General features: G+C 44.7%; 1 protein-coding gene across 30 annotated transcripts in view; it reads left to right on the top strand.

Moving 5' to 3' along the window:
- The first annotated feature begins 219 nt into the window (after positions 1-219).
- Positions 220-19,998, top strand: part of PEX5 (peroxisomal biogenesis factor 5) — a 34,941-nt gene continuing 15,162 nt past the window's right edge. The window contains exons 1-17 of one of the 30 annotated variants that reach the window (XM_074006224.1): positions 1,250-1,297; positions 1,836-2,071; positions 2,343-2,378; positions 2,681-2,813; positions 3,031-3,162; positions 9,023-9,125; positions 10,053-10,143; positions 10,515-10,625; positions 10,886-10,978; positions 11,721-11,840; positions 15,922-16,065; positions 16,273-16,343; positions 16,720-16,932; positions 17,252-17,417; positions 17,858-18,015; positions 18,183-18,403; positions 19,351-19,645. In XM_074006224.1, coding sequence (XP_073862325.1) covers positions 1,925-2,071; positions 2,343-2,378; positions 2,681-2,813; positions 3,031-3,162; positions 9,023-9,125; positions 10,053-10,143; positions 10,515-10,625; positions 10,886-10,978; positions 11,721-11,840; positions 15,922-16,065; positions 16,273-16,343; positions 16,720-16,932; positions 17,252-17,417; positions 17,858-18,015; positions 18,183-18,384 — 1,920 coding nt within the window. In that variant the 5' untranslated portion in view covers positions 1,250-1,297; positions 1,836-1,924 and the 3' untranslated portion in view covers positions 18,385-18,403; positions 19,351-19,645. Of the gene's footprint in view, positions 358-1,249; positions 1,763-1,835; positions 2,072-2,342; positions 2,379-2,680; positions 2,814-3,030; positions 3,163-9,022; positions 9,126-10,052; positions 10,144-10,514; positions 10,626-10,885; positions 10,979-11,720; positions 11,841-15,921; positions 16,066-16,272; positions 16,344-16,719; positions 16,933-17,251; positions 17,418-17,857; positions 18,016-18,182; positions 19,646-19,998 lie in introns of those variants that run through there. The other 29 variants (XM_015430318.4, XM_074006226.1, XM_074006223.1 and 26 more) reach the window with 29 other exon arrangements.

The raw sequence follows: 19,998 nt of genomic DNA on the forward strand, positions 1-19,998 counted from the left end.
GGGCAAAAAGGCAAGGAAAAGGAGAAATGTTGCACAGTCTTATGGTCTCTCCCCTGCCATTCTGTTCCCCTGAGGTGTCAGAACAGCTTCTCTGTCTTCCCAGGGATGAGTTTACACAGACATTCCCTGTGGGCCCCGCCGCCCCGAGGCCTCCACCTTTGAAATCTGCAGAGCAGCCAGGGAACAAGCCCGGCCCATGGCGCCACCTGCTGCCTGCCTGGCTCTCTGCTCGTGCACCCTGAGCTGGGATGGAACTTCTGTTCGTCTGGCACTACTGCCCTTGCTCATTTACCGGCAGCCCTGGGCCCCTCCTTGCTCTTCTCCGTGACACTAGGACTCCCTTGCTCTTGAAGCCGGGTGAGATTATCGGGGTTTGTTTCCCAATGACTTTGAGGTTTGACAGCAGAGCACATTCTCTGGCAGATGAGGGGGCCTGAGGCTTAGTCTTATTCCGTGATTAAAAGCATTTCTTGTATGTTTGTGCTTTCCCAGCCTGGAGTGGTGGGAATAAGGCCGCTATGTTGACTTAGTGGAAGGAAGGGCTGACTCACTGTACACCTTCCCTGTACGTTACCAGCTCGAGATCTCAGGATGCGTTGGACCCTATTTTGGTCTCCGGAATTTGTCATCATTCAGTGCTATTTTCCCCATTATGCAGAGGTGGAGAGGGATTGAGGCGGGGGCGGGCCCCTGTCTCCATGGAGACAGTGACGCTGCCCCGCTAGGGGTTATTTGGAAGTGGGGCAGAACTAGGAGGCTGAAGAAGGCCTCGGACTGAACTCCCCAGTCCCTGGTGTTAGGGCCTTTCTCTTTCTTGTGCTTGGGAACATTAGCCAGCTCCATTTTAGAGGGGAGAACTGAGGCTCAGAAGGGGCAGCGAATCCCCTTGGGTCACAATGCGCCCAAGGGAAGAGGCAGGATCAACTGAGCCTAAGATCTCGCGTCTTAGGCTTTCCCCCAGAACGTGGGAAGCCCTTCTTAGCTCCATTCTTCTTTGAGCTTACCGTCAAACAAATCCTAGGGCCCGTGGCCTTTTTGAGCCCTCCTAGAGTCGACTCTCCAAGACCTGCTCTCTAAGGTGCTCTTCCCCTTTAAGACTCACGGCTCTTCCCGTCAGGCTGCAACGCAGTCTTAAGGCCCCGCCTCTTCAGACAGCTTCCGCTGGGCCTGGGCCGCAGCAGGGCGGTCACGGCCCCTTTAAGTTTGAGCCCCGCCCCCTGACTCCCCGCCCCCCCTTCTCCCCTCCCCCAAGCCCGCACCTGGTGGCCCGGCGGGTCGTGCGGCGCGGCGCTCGGCGGTGAGCGCATGACCCGGAGGGGGCGCGGGACAGCGTCCCTGGGCCCTCCCCACCCTTGCGGTGGTCTCGCGGATCCCAGGGGCGGGGCTGGAGCGGCAGCAGGGCTGGGGAGATGGGCGGTGGGGAGCCGGGAGGGACCGGGCGGAGCCGGGGGAAGGGCTCCGGTGACTTAGGGGGAGGGAATGCCCCTCTGCGGTGCTCACCGTATGCTGGGGCTGCGGGGGCCTGGGTATGGTCGGGCTGTTTTCCCACTCTCCCTTGCCCGGGCAGTGTACCCGTCCAGCCCGGTTGTTGAAGCGTCCCCGTAGTCCCCCGGGTTCCAGGCCCCTTTGTGGGGGCGGCTGCTGGCCCCCAGCCCATGAGACCGTAGTCGTGGAGGCCGCTGCAAAGGCACAGGCTGGAAGCGGTGGCCTTTGAGGGGGGCGGCAGGAGAGAGTACCGACCTCCCTCGAACTCCTGGCAGAGGTGGGGGTCACAGCAAAAGGCACTGGGGTGGAGGGCGGCCAGTGCGGGGCAGACGCCTGTGTGCCTTCCTCAGGTGCGGGCAGAGTTGTGGGTCTGGGAAGAGTCTGGCTTCGGTACTTCAGTTCCAAACCTCCTGTGTCCATCAGAGAGCTGGCGGTCACCATGGCAATGCGGGAGCTGGTGGAGGCCGAATGCGGGGGTGCCAACCCGCTCATGAAGCTAGCCGGGCACTTCACCCAGGACAAGGCCCTTCGGCAGGAGGGATTGAGGCCTGGCCCCTGGCCCCCTGGAGCCCCAGCCTCTGAGGCAGTGAGTGTTCTTGAGGTGGAAAGTCCAGGTGGTGGTCTGAGGTGGAGGGGCTGTTTGTACATGTTGGTATAACTGCTTTCTCTATTGTGTTGCAAATCATAGTAGTTACCACTTAATGAGCGTTTACTAAACACTAGAAAACCTTGTGCACCTTTAAATAAAGGCAACCATTTTATGGATGGACAAACCGAGGCTCAGATGCCTGTGGTCTTCATCAACCCCTCATTTTAAAGGAACTGCACCATTTTGCGTCTCTGTCTTTCTCTCTTAGGCCTCCAAGCCTTTGGGAGTAGCTTCTGAAGATGAGGTAAATAGACCAGTCTCTTTTCTGTCCCATTTTTCTCTTGCCCATTGTGTTTTTACCTTTAAACTTAGTTCACCCATATTTCAGTTTTTGGGCTTTCCTGACCAAATGAGAATGCCTGCTTGTTTTTAAATGTATTTTTTTGTGCTTCTAAATCTATGCAAAGACAATTTCTGTTTGTGTGTCTCCAGTTTCTGTGTTTTCCTTTCCTTGTATCTGACATTGGGATCCCCCTCCAGTAGGTCCTGTCTTTTGCTGGGGCCTCCTGACCCTATGGGTTCATTTCATCATTTCTCTTCTGGCAGTTGGTGGCTGAATTCCTGCAGGACCAGAATGCACCCCTTGTGTCCCGTGCCCCTCAGACCTTCAAGATGGATGACCTCCTGGCTGAGATGCAGCAGATTGAACAGTCAAACTTCCGCCAGGCTCCCCAGAGAGGTGAGTCTGGAGTCTAGTGGGAGGGGAGATTGTTTTCCATGTAGCCAGGGCCAAGGAAGGGGGTTCCATTGGATGCTGCTGGCATTGGGGAACTGAGATGCAGAAGGAGACAGAAAAAGTCACAGAGTGTTTTCACGTGTACTCAGGGTTCTTTAGGCATGATGGAATGGTATGTATTGCTTCTGTCTTAGTTTTCTTTCTCTCTTTCTCTTTTAAGCCCCTGGTGTGGCAGACTTGGCCTTGTCTGAGAACTGGGCCCAGGAGTTTCTTGCAGCTGGAGATGCTGTGGATGTAACTCAGGATTATAATGAGACTGACTGGTCCCAAGAATTCATCTCTGAAGTTACAGGTGAAGCTTGTTATGGGAAAATCTATACTGGCTTCTATGGGGCAGAATTCTATGCCCTTCCCCTGTTCAGGGTGTAGCGTGATTATGATTTTTCTGGCCTCATGACTCATTTCTAGAGGGTTAGGGTACTGAACTCAATTTCCCTTAGGTGATAACAGAATGAAATGTATATTAAACAGAGGACTGGGTTTGTACTAGATAAGAGCTTTTGGATAGAGAGAACGAAGAGGTAGGTTGTCCTTTTTGTTACCTGGAGCTTTATCACTGTGGTTTGGTGGAGAGGATCTGCAGATTGGATGGATGGCAGTGTTGCTGAAGAGGAGAGTATTCACTGCGGCACCTGGGATTCTGGCATTAAGTTATTTTGAACAGAACTGGGGCCTTCAGAGTATTGTGACGTTCAAGTGCCTGAAATATGTGGTTTTAGAAGGTAAAGACCATACCATGATGATCATAATAAAAAATAATAATGATAGTTATGTTCTAGGCCTTGTGTTACATGCTTTGAATGCATTGTCTCCTTACTCTCCTTGAGAGTAGTTACTGTTTTTAGACCTAGTTTAAAGATAAGAGAATTGAGGCTTAGAGGTGAAGTGTGCCCAAGGTTACACAGCTTTGTCAGTGGTAGAGTTGGGATTTGATCCTGGATTTGAAAGATTCCTGACCCTGCGGCCTTAACTGTGATGCTATACTGCCAGGCCTGCAATTTATGCTCTTCTTGCTTTGCTACAGATTTAAAGGTCGCAGCCTAATTTTTCCTCTTTGAAAGCATCCATTGCTCCCTGCATCTTTTATGATTGATTCTTCTTGCCCTAAGCCTATCTAATCAGGGACATGGTGGGAAGGGCAGTCTCTTCAGCTTTCCTCTTCCTGCTTGCTCTCAAAAGTTAGCCTTTTTCCAGTTTAAGAAATCAAGAATAACAAGAGATACACATGGAGAAAGTTACAAAGTTCCAGGATCTCGGGGAGTCCCATCATCATGGTTCCTGAATTTTTCTGAGGTGATTAAAGGGACTGGATTGGTTTCTACCCCCACCATTTTAATTTATGTTCTGTCTTGCTTTGCTACAGATTTCAAGGTCTCAGCCTAATTTTCCTTGAGAGCATCCATTGCTCCTTGCATCCTTTAGGATTGATTCTTCTTACCTTAAGCCTATCTGATCAGGGACAAATGTGTGTGAAGGAGGCCCATGTTTAGGATGGGCTTCTCCGCACACAAGAGAAAAACCCCAAATCTAAAAACTAAAACTCATCTTTAATAAGATCTGTGGGTCTGTTTTATCATGTGTCTCTTTCCCACCCATAAGTTGGAGGTAAGGTAGAACAGTAGGTGCTCTTGGCTTTGTTAATAGTGCTGAGCATTTTATCTTCTTAAGCTCATTAGAACTTCACAGTAACACTTACAAGGTGGATATTTTCCGCTCATTTTATAGATGAGGAGACTGAGATTTGGAAAAAGTTAAATACTTTGTGCAAAATCATTGAATAATAGAGATGATACTCAAACTCATGTCTGTGTGACTCTTGAGATTCTTTTTTTTTTTTTTTTTTTTTTTTTTTTGTTGAGACAGGGTCTTGGCTCTGTCACCCAGGGTGGAGTGCAGTGGTGTGATCTCTACTCACTGCAACCTCTGCTTCCTGGGTTCAAGGAATTCTCCCATCTCAGCCTCCTGAGTAGCTGGGACTACAAGTGTGTTTCACTATGCCTGGCTAATTTTGGTATTTTTAGTAGAGACAGGGTTTCACCATGTTGGCCAGGCTAGTCTTGAACTCCTGACCTTAAGTAATCCACCTCAGCCTCCCAAAGTGCTGGGATTACAAGCGTGAACCACTGCACCCTCCCTCAAGTTGAGATTCTTTGTGAAATTGCCACAAGTTAAAAATCTGAACCTCTCCTAGACAGAAACTCAGTTTTTCACATAAACCATAGACTTAAGTGCTATCTCTTATCACAGAGGGGCTTCTGTTGTAATGTGGGCATTAGTCATTTTTGATAACTCAAAAAAATCATTGCTACTATGAGCATTGAGATGGATGAAATTTTTGTTATAATTGCCTGAATTGCGTGCAGCCGGTAAAATCTTCCTTAACTTGAAATGCAAAACAACTTTAGAAAAACATGTTGGATCTGTCTCACTATTAAATGCTCTTAGTAGAGCTCTTCTAGTATTTTGTATATTCTTTGGGAATTGTGCCTGTTTCACAGAGGCAGAGGCATGCACACCTTAGAACTGGAATTGAGCTGTTTGAAGTCTGCCTTCATAAAAATGTCTTCTTGCAGCAATATATTGCTTTGCATGTAGCAGGCCTCTGGTATTGAATGAATGAATGGAGGTCTGGGAGAAAAAGCTAAAGGAAAGGAGTTGGTTTTGTCATAACTGACTTTTTTTTATTATCCTTCATTTTTAATTACAGCATTTGTGGCTGATACATCAATTGTGTAGGTTAACTGTGGTTTTATAGATAAGTAGATTTTGAGATGAAAGAAGGCTATACTTTTTAAGTTCTTATTTTAAAATCTTCGTTGTTAAGAGTAAAAATCAACTTTAAAAAGAACTTTGCAGCTCAGTTATTTAAATTTAAATTTTTTATTTGGAAGTACTTAGTTTCCCTGGAAGTTGCAAAAAAAAAAAAAAGTATAGGAAGGTTCTGTGTACCCTTTACCCAATCTCCTCCAGTGGTAACATTTTACGTAACAGTTATGCAGAGATCAAAATCAAGAAATTGCCCTTGTTTCAATCATCAGAGTTCTTTAGGTTTTACCAGTTTCACATGCCCTTATTTGTGTGTGTGTTTTATGCAATTTTATTAAATGTGTAGATTTGTGTAAGCACCATCACGATCGAGATACAGAACTATTCTCTCACCACATGAAGCTCATTTTTTTAGCTTACCTTATTTTGTGATGGAATTCCCCTGTCTTAAGTCTTCTGGGCCAAAAAATCTTGTGTTTGCTCAGATCTGGAGATAAAACACATCTTTCAGGGTTCTTAAATTTAGACAGCTTCGGTTGACATGGTATATGAGGTTCATAGGATAATTGTGAGAGATAAACCTGCACTTTCATGGGAAAAGCCACAGATAGCAGTAGCAGAAGATAACTGGCAACAGATCTTTTCTGGATGGTGGAGGAGAGGCTTTGGAATAACAGTCTCATTGTGATGTTTTCTGTTTTTGGTACAAGTTTGCCATGAGCAGACTAATGATAATAGCTAACATTTGTTACTGTGTGCGTTGGTCTTCACAGCAGCCCCTACTGTTATCTCTGCTTTAACGATAAGGACATGGAAACTTAAGAAGGTTGAGTAACTCGTCTGAAGATGCACAGTGAATAAATGATGGAGTTAGGATTTAAATGTGGGTAGGCTGACCCTAGAACCTGTATTCTTCTCCACAGTGCTGCTATTTAGCAGACACAGAAACTTTCATGAGTAAGAGTAGTAGCAAGTTCTGAGTTTTTGAATTTTGAGCTTGGGAAAGATGTGCCTAGAAGGAATGAGTAAACAATGAGAAATTATATGAGGCGCACATTTTGAGTGGGATATTTGGTATCTAGGTTGTTCTCACTCTGCTAATCTATGACCTCAGGCAGGGGCGTCCCCTCTTTAGACCTTAGTTGCCTTGATCTCAGATGTATCCACGTGGATCTGATTTTCTGTAGAAATTTCTCAAAGGTTGTGAAGGCAATGTGTTACTCTTCTGATTCTTTTGGTTATTTGACTCTTTTGTTGGAGTAGGTTCCCAATGCCAAGAAATTCTGGGTCTTGTGGCTAATATGGCCAAATACCAAAATTTGAGGATGGCTTTTCTCAGCTCTGGGATTTTTTTCCCTAAACTGCCTCATATCTATTGTTAAGTCCTCATGTCTGTTGTAAAAATTCAAAGGTGCTTTGTATTTTTTCTGTTTGTTTTTTTTTTTTGTCCTTGAGAGGACCATTTCATAGCAATTTGAAATATTTTCTGTGAATTTGAGGAGCACTTAGGACCAGAATATGCTTTTGTAAAATACTGTAGTTGAGAGTTAGGAGCGATTGGAGAGTTGAGGAGGGAGTAGTTATTTTTCAACAGAATGGAACTAAGAATTTCAACTAAGAATGGAACTAAGGAACTAGGAGATCTTAAAGTCTCTTTGAGTATTAAGCATCTCCTTTCTGTCTCCACACTTGAGGCAACAGTCTCATTGGGGCAAATGGAAGAGAAATGCTTCCTGTAAGAGCTAGTGAGCAGAATCTGCATTGAATTTTTGAGAGTCCTTGAAATTAAGAGACCAGATCTATGGTCAAAAAACGATTGCCAACCATATTTCTTATTACATTATACATTATATATTATATATAAGGTATATGTATAATGTATAATGATGTATGTGTATAATGTCTTATATACATTATAATATATAATGTAATAAGTAGTAATTATTTTTTATAATTAGGGGTATTCTGAGAATCTTGATCCTTTGTTTTTCACATTTGACATTTCATGCTCAGATTTTGAGACTACTTTGTTGACATTATTCAGGCAAAGTCTCAGTTAAAATGGAGTAAAAGTTTTTATACTTTAATACCAAAGGGGTAAGTTGACTTTCTCACTGTTAAAAGCAAGGGCAGTCAGATCTTGAAACTAGGGACAGACTGCTAGTATCAGCTAATACTTTCACAGCCCTGCCCAAATGTCCCTCTTTAATGCAAATTGGAGTTAGTAGGTTCTCAACAAGAGAATGGAGTTCCCCCTTGGGAACTGTCCTTGTCATGGGCCAGGAGGGGGGAATAGCTGGGGAAGATGGTGGCAGATTCACGAGTAAGATTAGTTCTGGACACAGGGCAGAAGGAAAGAACACTGCAGGCTTGTAGCTTCTCTTTGTTTCCTTGTTCTTTAGGGCCCGCATTCAGTCTCCTTGTTTTTTTTCTGGCCTCAGGATATTAAGGGCAAAGTCCTGGAGGTTGAAAAACAGTTCAGCACCCTCATTGAGTTTGTTGCCTTGATAGGTTTATTCTGATGTTGCAGCAGTCCCCTTCGTCACTAGAGCTTCTGAGACAGTTTCTAGATTTAGACTGAAAAAACATAGCTACTCAAAGATAATCAAAAGTGAGAAAAGTCAGAATAGTGTTTACTTCTGCGGGCTGGGAGACTGAGGTAGCCTGTGAGGGAACTGTAAACATTCTGTGTCTTGATCCGGGTGGTGGTTATGTGAGTGTATTCATATGTGGACGTTAGTTTAGCTGTACACTTACGTTTGGTAGATATTGTATGGTTTCATATTTGTATGTTACATTTCAATTAAAAAATGAAAAAACCCACCAGACATCCATAGGGAAGAGCAGATCCATGTATCTTTCATTCTAGCCTAGCATTCCACTTCTCTGGTTCTCTTGGTAGGCAAATTACAATGAAATAAGGCTCCTTTGGCCGGGATTATGTGAACTCTGGGTAGAGGGAGAACAAACCAGAGGGTTGGTTAAGGAACAGGAGCCCTTCTGTGCTCCCTTCACTCCTTACTGGCTCTCTGCTGTACTTTTGAGGAAAGTGAAGGCCCTTCTGCTTCCTATTTCTTACTGAAATATCTTGTACTTCAAGCAAAAGAGTTTGGTTCTTAATCCTTTCCTGAGCTTCCTTATTTGATCTCCCGTTCCCAACTCTCGGTAAATTTCTGCCCCAGGCTCCTTGAGAATGGGTTGGATATTGAGTTTGTTGAAAATTTAGTAGTATATTCTTTTGACCAGGGGTTTCTGAGGGAGTCAACAGAGCTTTGTCTGCTTTGGTGTGGCTAAGAGGGTCAGTTGAATGTGGACATCTCTTTCCCTTTCCCTGAGCCCACACTGAATGAACCCGTGTGATTTCCCCACCTCTCTGCTCCTTGCAGACCCCTTGTCTGTGTCCCCCGCCCGCTGGGCTGAGGAATATTTGGAGCAATCAGAGGAGAAGCTGTGGCTGGGAGAACCTGAGGGAACAGCCACCGATCGCTGGTGAGTTCAGCTGCCCCTTTCCAAATCCTGTGAAAGGAGTATGGAGAGTTTTCCAGCCTCCTCTAACCTCCTCCATCCACGTTTTCAAACCAACTTACTTTATTACTTAAGATTTCCCGTTGGATTATTACTCCTGTGAATTTATGGTTCAAATGTAGTCAAGGACTGGGTGGTTGTGTGCCTGTACTCGGGAAACTGAGGTAGGAGGATTACTTGGGCCCAGGAGGTCAAGTCTAGCCCGAGCAACATAGTAAGACTTTGTCTTTAAAAAAAAAAAAAAAGCACATGCATGTGCACACACAGAGCCACACACACATACACATATGTATACATGCATACATATATACATGTATATGTACATGTGTATATATACACATACATGTATACACATACATGTATACATATATACACATGTAGATACATACACATGTATATATGCCTGCACATACACATATACATGCATACACATACATGTATATACATACATGCACATATGTATACACACGTATATATACATATATACATATCAGCTGTATTTGGGAGGAAGGGAGTTTTCAGGTCATTTTAAAATATATGTATATATGTAAATATATATATTTTTCAAGAATCCTAACTATCCTATATGAAGTTCATAACTACATCTTAAAGCTCATAATTTTACCTTGTTCCCTTCTTAATTTTGAGCCTGCTACTATCCCATCTATATGCAAAGCTATGTTTGGGAAAGGGAGAGGTAAAAGGATGTAGCTAGTACTTTCACACTCCTGCCCAAATGTCCTTCTATAATGCAAATTGGAGTTTGTAGGTTCTCAACAGAAGAATGGAGTTCCCCCATAGGAACTGTCATTGTCATGGGCTAGGAGTGGGGAGTCGCATGGGGAAGGTGATGGCAGACTAATGTGTAAAATTAGTTCTTACCCGTTCCAGGTATGATGAATATCATTCTGAGGAGGATCTGCAGCACACGGCCAGTGACTTTGTGGCCAAAGTGGATGACCCCAAATTGGCTAATTCTGAGGTGAGCCACATCCCTCTGCTGCTTTGCCCAGCAGAGCTGGTTTTGGAAGGCAAGAATCTTGCTTCCCTTACCCCAGTTTAAAGAGAAGGAGAAGAGATCCTGGGTCTCTTCCTTCCTGTCTGTAGAACAGAGACTTAAGATCCTGCCTCTTCCTGCTAGTGTTCATTCCCTCAACTCCTTGCCTCCTAACTCTTGTTTCTGATGCCTTTTCACGTCTTTAGAGCCAGAATCCCTTTCTTTTTGCTCTCTACTTCTTTTAGCAGCTAGAGATGGTCAGGGGAGGGGTGAGTACAGGCTCCTCTTGGGCATGATTGAGAGTGCACACCTGGAAGTCCTTTCCCAAGTGGCCTGTGTGTGTCTCTGTGCCCCAGTTCCTGAAATTCGTGCGGCAGATTGGCGAAGGGCAGGTGTCCCTGGAGTCCGGTGCAGGGTCGGGCCGAGCTCAGGCAGAACAGTGGGCAGCAGAGTTTATACAGCAGCAGGTAGGACATTGTCACTTTCCAGTCCCACTTCAGAGCCAGCTGATGGCCCAGGCCATGGGTTCAGTGGTCAGTGGTCCCCGATGGGGAAGGATGAGGCCAGCTTGTCTTGATAGCACCCAGGTCCCAAGTGGGTGGGAAAGAGATTCTGAGAATGGTTTTCTCAGAAGTACCCAGGTTGGTGGTGTTTAGTGGGTATTTAGTGTGTGTCTGAAGGGTGGAAAGTTGGTGGTAGTGGTACTGACCATCCTTTTTTGTCACAGGGCACATCAGATGCCTGGGTTGACCAGTTCACAAGACCAGTAAACACATCTGCCCTTGATATGGAGTTTGAACGAGCCAAGTCAGCTATAGAGGTGAGAGCAGATAGTGCAGGAGGAGGCAACCCGAAAGAAAACACTCCTTGGAGTGAGTGGGTGTCTTGGAGTGAGTGGGTGCCTTGGAGTGAGTGGGTGCCTTGGAGTGAGTGGGTGTATGAACATCAAAGATGGTGCAAACTGTCCTGGATCATCTGTGTCAGAGTTGCTTGGGGATGGGGTGGGTGCTGTTCAAAAATGCAGATTTCTGGGCCACACATGGTGGCTCATGCCTATAATCTCAGCACTTTGGGAGCCCGAGGTGGGTGGATGACCTGAGGTTAGGAGTTTGAGACCAGCCTCAACAACATGGAGAAACCCCATGTCTCTACTAAAAATACAAAATTTGCGTGGTGTGGTGGCGCATGCCTGTAATCCCAGCTACTTGGGAGGCTGAGGCAGGATAATCGCTTGAACCTGGGAGTTGGAGGTTGCAATGAGATGAGATCATGCCGTTGCACTCTAGCCTGGGCAACAAGAGCAAAACTCTGTCTCAAACAAAAAAGTAAACAAAACAAAACAAAACTAAACTACAGATTTCTGGCCATCACCCCAGACTACTAAATAAGTATCTGGGGATAGGATCCGGCCATCTGCATTTTTAAAAAGTTATTCACATGATTCTTAACCATGTTGAAATTCAAGAACTGCTGCCTTAGGGAATCAGTCCCAGCAGAGCTGAGAGTGGGGTGGGGTGGTCATGATGGATCTCCTTTTTCTATCCGCCTTCCCTTCCTTACAGTCTGATGTCGATTTCTGGGACAAGTTGCAGGCAGAGTTGGAGGAGATGGCAAAACGGGATGCTGAGGCTCACCCCTGGCTTTCTGACTATGATGACCTCACGTCAGCTACCTATGATAAGGTAAGGTAAAAACTCTTAGTTTTTCAGGTTCCAGAACTTCCTTCTTTTTAATATGTTTCCTTTAATCCTGAATTTGAAGGGTGCTTTTAAGTATTTTCTTGAGTCCCTTTCCATGAAAAGAAGTCTGAATCATTCCCTTGCCCTTCCTCTTCAGTGATTGAGTATATACTTTATTCTTGGGCTATAGATGTTATTGAGACTACCTTTGTCAATAACGACGATCCAGTACACAACACCTGTGAAGGAGGTTTGCACTTGCTTGCTGCATTAAGAGCACAGAGGAAGTAGCTGTGCTTGGAGGTCAGATTGGGAGCTTTTTGAGAAGACTGCTGACTCCTTTGGTGGGGAGTGTTAGTGGGCAGACTATCCCTTTGCCTCCACATCTTACTATCTGTTTACTTTTTAAACTCACACGTTCATTTTAAGTTCTTATCTTTTATAGGTACTAGCCACTTGCCCTAATTTAGGGTTTTCAAATAATTTATATTAAATAACTTAAATATTAGGGAAATTTCCTACTAGTATGAAAGATGATTGCATTTTGCATATGGTGCTGTTGACTTAGAAGCATATGTTACTTCTGGGGTCTTGCTAAAAAAACAAATCTACCTGTGGGTTGTAGGATATTTGGGGATGTGTTTAATAACTGAACTCCTGAGTTAAAGCATGAAGAGGGGAAAGAATCCCTCGGTTTTAAAAAAAGGCAAAACAGGAACTGGGGAGGTGAGTAGTGATGTCTTTTTCTCAGTTCAGATATGGCTGGGAAAGTATTCTGGGGCTGGAACCAGGGCCTGAGATGCAAACTAGGGTGCTGGAGATGGATCTTGATGTAATAAGGGAGCTATGCAAAGACGGGAAGATGCAGTTCAGAAAAAGGCTAGGGTTTGAGAGCCAGTGAAGAACAGTATTAGGAAAAATATGATTGTGTTTATTATTCCAGTCTGATCTGGATTTTTCTAACTATCCTGTGTGATATAAGGGAAAAGATAGCTGGGACCTTACCATATATTTCACCAATCTATGAGTTAATTGTATATAATTTTGATAAGGAAGAACTGAAGGAAATGTAGATAACACTTTTGTTATTATTTTGTATTAACAATTTGATAAGTCGGGCCGGGCGCGGTGGCTCAAGCCTGTAATCCCAGCACTTTGGGAGGCCGAGACGGGCGGATCACAAGGTCAGGAGATCGAGACCATCCTGGCTAACACGGTGAAACCCCGTCTCTACTAAAAAATACAAAAACCTAGCCGGGCGAGGTGGCGGGCGTCTGTAGTCCCAGCTACTCGGGAGGCTGAGGCAGGAGAATGGCGTGAGCTTGCAGTGAGCTGAGATCCGGCCACTGCACTCCAGTCTGGGCGACAAAGCGAGACTCTGTCTCAACAAAAAAAACAAACAAACAAACAAACAAACAAAAAAAACAATTTGATAAGTCATGTAGGCCCCATCAACTTATAAATGGAAATTTATATATTTATGTAAAAATGTCCATGCTTTTGATACATATAGACGTAATACTAGTTTTGTATGAGCAGCATTTTCTTTTATCATTTATTACTCTCATATTTATGACATGCTGGCGAGAATACATTTTGTAATTAAAAACTTTAAAAGTATGTTTGTGGATTCTTGAGCCCTACTTGATATCATTGATACTTTGGGATATTGCAAAATTAGGACAAAAACACTTGCGTCAATGTTCCTCAAAAAAGTGATGTAGTAAGCAATTCCGACAGTATCTGGCTTTAAGCTAATATTAAATTCCTTGTCAATAGCACTTTTTAAAAACAAAATGAATTTGACTCTTGATTGTTAGATAAATTCATGGGTCTCTTTGAATGTACTGTTTGTTTATTGATAGCCCTTAAATTTTCAGAGGCAATTGACATTGCAGCCCAGGCAGATACTAATATACTATTATGAGAAAAGAGAAGTATGTGATGGGACAAACTCTTTGTAGTGATCATTTGTGCAGTTTGATCCTATGATATTTTGGAGCAGACCAGACCATGTATCAGATAAAATTAATGACGTGGGTTTGGCTTTTCAGGATGTAACAGTGAAGCCAAGCTTATCCTGTGTTCTGTGGGTTTTTGATGTATCCTCCAGAGTACTCTTTTTCCATCATCTCTGCAAATATTCTAATTTTGGAAAATTCCTCTTTGATCAGCAATTGATGAGACTTCAACGAGGATAGATAATATGGATGAGAGGAAACTTAGAGAATCCTGTGGTTGCAAGATGGTGTCTTTGGGTTGTTGTGTTATCTAATGAAGACACCTGAAGAGCATTCACATCACTCCTGGCTGTCATATACAGGCCATTATATCTTAAGGAGGTAGCCAGAGCAATGAGGATAATAGCTATTTACACATAGGAGCTTAATCTTTTTGGTAAGGCATTGGTGAAGATTCTCATTTGGTGTCCTCTGTAGCTCTGAGAGGCAGGAATTACTTTTATTAGGAAATTGCATTATAGATGACAGTAATCTCTGTTTTCTGTAGAGTGGCTTAAAACACACATAGTAATGATGAACAATAGTTGAGATTGAATGCGGAAGGATTTGTTTTATTGAACTGTAACAGTCTAGGGCAGGGGCCAGCAAACTGGCTTCTGGAATAAATCTTTATGTTTTTAATGATTCACTAGCTGAGGATGGTTTTAACATTTTTAAATGGTTGGAGAAAATCAAAAGAAGAGTAATACTTTGTGACAAGTGAAAATTACATAAAATTCAAATTTTAGTGTCCATAAATAAAATGTTATTGGAAGACAGCCGTGCTCATTTGTTTACTTATGTCTGGCTGCTTTCACACAACAACAGTAGAGTTGAGTAGTTGCAGCAGATCCACAAAGCCTGAAATATTTATTATCTGGCCCTTCGCAGAAAAAGTTTGCTGATCACTGAACTAGGGTCATTTTCTGCCTTCTGAGTTTTTATATTTTACAGAGATGTCCAAAAACACACTTGTTTTCAATATAAATTACTTTCTATACATTTATCTCAAATCGACTGTAGCATATCTCTCTTCTTAAACACAGGATAAATAATTTTGTGACAAATAATTTGCACCTGATCATGACTTAGAACTTTGCTGGTAAGATTTAAGTGTTTTTCATTCTTTATCATTTTCACAATAACAATGAAAAAGGGCCTCATGTCTTTATTTTGTACTGTTTTATCTGAATGTATTCTTAACTGCATTTAGAAAGACCTCCACCTGGCATTTTGCATCTTGTTTTCATTCTGGTGTATTATTCTGTGATGGTAACCATTTACTCTCCAAAAAGGGACTTTTTATTTGCATGTCCCAAATTTTGCAACTTACTAGTGACCTCCCCTTTACCTTATTTCTTCTCTGCCTAGTGTAAAATGCTAGTTGACAAAGCTTTGCAGCTAGTATTGGAGCTCTTCTCTAAAGTGAGAAATCCTCAGCTGGAGGAGAACGGTGTCTTTCTGAAGTATTCTCTGCCATCTAGATTTTGGGATCCAGGTTTTGCTTACTGTCAGACACAGATTAATATTCATAATTATTAAGAATGAAATTGGGGAGTAAATTAACAATTTCAAAATGCTTGAACATGTTTCATCTAGTGGACATGTGGAACGACTGTGAGCTAAGGAGGAGTTATATTTGAATGGCAGGGCTCCAAACAACATTTCCTTTATACACTAATTATTGAAGGATAACAAGAAACGCACTTTGAATAGCTAGAGACACTTTATCTCATTACTATAAGCAGATCCTGTTGAGATGTTCTGCCTGATGGTGAGAAATCAAGGTGTGGGAATGCAAGCCTGTGATGACTTCCTAAAATAAACTTATTTCCAGTGTGGATGAGTTTGTAGACTTGACTAGCTTCCCAGGTGTCATGAACAGGAGATGGCAGCATGAGCCTGATACCAAATGATTTTACTTTGTCATACATGATCTTTATAATATGGAGAATTTGCCAGCAATTAATTCAGGAACCTGTTTGGAGGCCCTCAGCTTCTCCGCCTGTTGGTTGTCATCCTCGCAACCCTGCTGTTCTGACTGTGCCGACTCTCAGTCCGTCTCTCACGTGCTTTTCTTGTAGGGGTACCAGTTTGAGGAGGAGAACCCCTTGCGTGATCACCCTCAGCCTTTTGAAGAAGGGCTGCGGCGCCTTCAGGAGGGGGACCTGCCAAATGCTGTGCTGCTTTTTGAGGCAGCTGTGCAGCAGGATCCTAAGCACATGGAAGTGAGTGACTCCATATTCTGATTTCTGACTAGAGACTGCTTCCTCCATCTTGAGAAAGGCCCCAAGGAGGGTAGTGCAGATGGGTTAGGGCCTGGGTGGTGGCCTAGGATAAGGGCTTGAGAGCGAGATGGTGAGTGGGAGAAGCCAGGGGGAAGGGCGAATGGAGAGGTGAATATGGGGTGATGGAATCTGTCAACTTCCCTCTAGGCTTGGCAGTATCTGGGTACCACCCAGGCAGAGAATGAGCAAGAACTATTAGCCATCAGTGCGTTGCGGAGGTGAGTACACCGAAAGGTGTGGGTGAGGTGCTTCCAAGTCTCTGCATATAACCTTTTGAATGACAGAAGTGCAGACCTGGATCCTTGTCTGCTTTCTGGGTGCTATCGAGAGTGTTTTCTCATGCTGAAACTGAGGGTTGGAGTGAATTCCATTCCTTCATCGGCTTTTGACTTTATTTGAAGGGCTCTGGTTGGTTCCTTGGCTGCTAAAACTTTCCCCTTAGATCTGTAACTTTTTTATTAACTCATGTCAGAGGAGTCACAGGTGAGGGAGGCCATTGTGACTCTGCAGTTCAAAGCTTGGCTTGGATCCCAGGGTGCTCACGTGTGCCAGTGTCATTGCGGATATCAAGTCTGCCCATCCCTGATCAAACAGGTGTCTGGAGCTAAAGCCAGATAACCAGACAGCACTGATGGCTCTGGCCGTGAGCTTCACCAATGAGTCCCTGCAGCGACAGGCCTGTGAAACCCTACGAGACTGGCTGCGGTACACACCAGCCTATGCCCATCTGGTGACACCTGCAGAAGAAGGGGCTGGTGGGGCAGGACTGGGCCCCAGCAAGCGTATCCTGGGGTCTCTGTTGTCTGAGTGAGTATGAGGGGTTCCTAGGATGAGGAATTACAGTAACCTAAGTCCCAGTAGGAGGGTGGAGGGTGACCTTGATTTTGGAAGTTTGGATAGATTGAGACTGAAGGATCACCTTGAAGGAGGTCTGAATTCTACAGTTCAGTGCTAGGATGAAATAGAAAAACAGGCTTCTATATTGGACTTTGAGAGTAGAAGGGATGACTGATAGATTGATGAATGTTGGGGATATGATTGATCAATGAAGGAATTAATTTGGGGGGATGGGAATAGAGACATTCATCTACCTACTTTTTTTGTGCTTCTTTTCCTTTTCATCCAGCTCCCTGTTTCTTGAAGTGAAAGAGCTCTTCCTGGCAGCTGTGCGGCTGGACCCTACCTCCATTGACCCTGATGTGCAGTGTGGCTTGGGAGTCCTTTTCAACCTGAGTGGGGAGTATGACAAGGCCGTGGACTGCTTCACAGCTGCCCTCAGCGTTCGTCCCAATGTGAGCCCGGGGAGGAATGGAAATGGGACATGATTCTGTACCTTATTGAAGAGCCATTTGTTGGGAAGCTGAGTGTGATGGCGCATGCCTGTAGTCCCAGCTACTTGGGAGCCGAAGTGGGAGAATCAAGGCCCTGCCCACCCCCACAAAAAAAGAATAATTTGTTCAGACTTTTGGAGTCTTGGGGTATTTCATTCCAGTGTTCTATGTACTGACTGCCTTCGGAGGGTTGGGAAAAGAAGGGTGGGAGTGTAGAGTCATCTGGACATAAGAGAGTCTGCATAGGGTGAGAGGGGCTACATTGTAGCCACACAGTGAACTGTTCAGAATGGAATGGGATGAAACATGTTAGCTAAACAGAATAGTGAAACAGGTGGAGTGAAGGGCAGAATTTGATCTGAGTCAAGCTGTTCCCATCCCTTCTGCCTCTCTATTCCCAGGACTATTTGCTGTGGAATAAGCTAGGGGCCACCCTGGCCAATGGAAACCAGAGTGAAGAAGCAGTTGCTGCTTACCGCCGGGCCCTTGAGCTCCAGCCTGGCTATATCCGGTCCCGCTATAACCTGGGCATCAGCTGCATCAATCTCGGGGCTCACCGGTGAGAGTATCTATTGAGAAATGAATGAATGAGCTTTTTCTCCCTGCCTTTGGCCCTAGCTCCTTATTCTCAGATCCTGTTTGACTAACCAGCCCTAGCTGCTAGGTGACCTGCTTCCTTCCATTGTTGTTCAGCTTAATAGCTCTCATTCCTCTTCTTCCTTACAGGGAGGCTGTGGAGCACTTTCTGGAGGCCCTGAACATGCAGAGGAAAAGCCGCGGCCCCCGGGGTGAAGGAGGCGCCATGTCGGAGAACATCTGGAGCACCCTGCGTTTGGCATTGTCTATGTTAGGCCAGAGCGATGCCTATGGGGCAGCTGACGCACGGGATCTGTCCACCCTCCTAACTATGTTTGGCCTGCCCCAGTGACAGTGGGATGGGCTGCCCTGTGAGTGTCCACCTGGAGGGATCCCTGCTTTGGATGTGATTCCCTCTCCCCAAATGGGCCTACCAAGGGGGTGGGCTGATGACCATAAGCGGTACGGCCTTTCAGGAGCTGCCTCAACGTAGGGGTGGGTAGTCTGTGTTCTAGTTCCTACATAATTGTAGGGAAATGAGCTGTGTTATCTCTGAGTCCCTTGGTAATTCAAGGGCTGTACATCCAGCTACAGATCTCTCTGCTCATCATGCCATTTCTTGGTGCTGCTTTTTGGGTAGGACCCAACGATTTAGGGTAACTGTTATCATCAGCTGCCATTTCTAATAGGGTCTACCACATTTGTAATGTCTGTCCTTTCCCCCACTTTTACTGGGAATTGGTAGTAGTCCAGCTTCCTTGGGCAGTGGAAGTAGGAGGTTCATCTGCTGTGCGCCTCTAATGTCTGTCTGGATGGGATGTGTTAGGAGTTGGCCTGTTTGGTTGAATTGTTGATTTGGTTGAGCAGAGCTGAGTTTTGGTGGGAGTGCTCATAGTTCTGTCATTCTGGGACCTCTCCTGGCTGAGCCCTGATTCCCTGTGAGCACGGTGCTGATGCAATAGTCCTGTGTCATCACTGCTGCGGTCCTCAGGAGCTGCCAGGGCCAGTTGCTACAGAGTGTCTGAGTGTGTGGTGTAGGAGGAAGGTTCCCTTGTGAAATGAGGCTGGGTGGGAGCAGGGAGGGACTAGATCAGAAGAGATCAAGAGCTCTGTTCTGGAACGTTGGTGGGAGGACAGAGCCAGTGGGAAGGGGGTGTGGTGAGTGCGGCAGTCCCTCCTCCTCTTAGAAGTACCTGTGAATGGGAATTGAGCTAACTCTTCTAGAAAGTTGGTTCAGAAATTGCGATCTTGCCAGATTTCTAGCAAAAAGGTTCAGTGTTACCATAAGCCTTTGCTGTACTTCTTGAAATGTTTCTAGGGGAGAGCATTGGAAAATCCCCTTCCCCCATCTTATCTCCGGAAGGTGAAGATTGAAGGAAGATGAGGGAGCAGCTTGGATTCTTCTCAATTGTCCCCTGCATGGGGAGATACACTAACCCCCGGAAATGACTGCTAAGCCTCTTGCCTTGTCTTCAGTAGCTAATGATCAGAGAGATTTTTTTTTTTAAAACTACCATGGTCCCAAGATTCCATCCTGAAATTTATTTTTCTTTGTATGAATATGTGTAAATGATTTAAAAATAAAACTGTAAAATATTTGTACGAAGAATAAATGGAACTGATGTGGGTATGAGTTCTGCTGGCCATGAAGTGGGGTGGCAGGAGGTGAGCTGGCGTTTGGAGGACTGGGATTCAATGGTTTTTGTCTTTGAAATTCTCATTGGTATATTGGTTACCCGCTCATCCCTCTAAAAGTGATAGAGCACAGGGACAGGCTCCTGTTCTGTCGGCTAGCAGGAGAAAGAGATGTCGATAATCATGAATTTTTACTCCTGTTACTACTACAAAGGAAAGTGTGCAGTGCCATATGATTGTCAGGTCATTCTGTATGATGAATTACATGGAAGGATTTTGATAGTAGTTTTTCAACGCTTCGGGTTTCTAAAGGTTTTCATCTGGCTCTGCC

This window comes from Macaca fascicularis, chromosome 11, assembly GCF_037993035.2.
Source record: "Macaca fascicularis isolate 582-1 chromosome 11, T2T-MFA8v1.1".
NCBI classification, from domain to species: domain Eukaryota; kingdom Metazoa; phylum Chordata; class Mammalia; order Primates; family Cercopithecidae; genus Macaca; species Macaca fascicularis.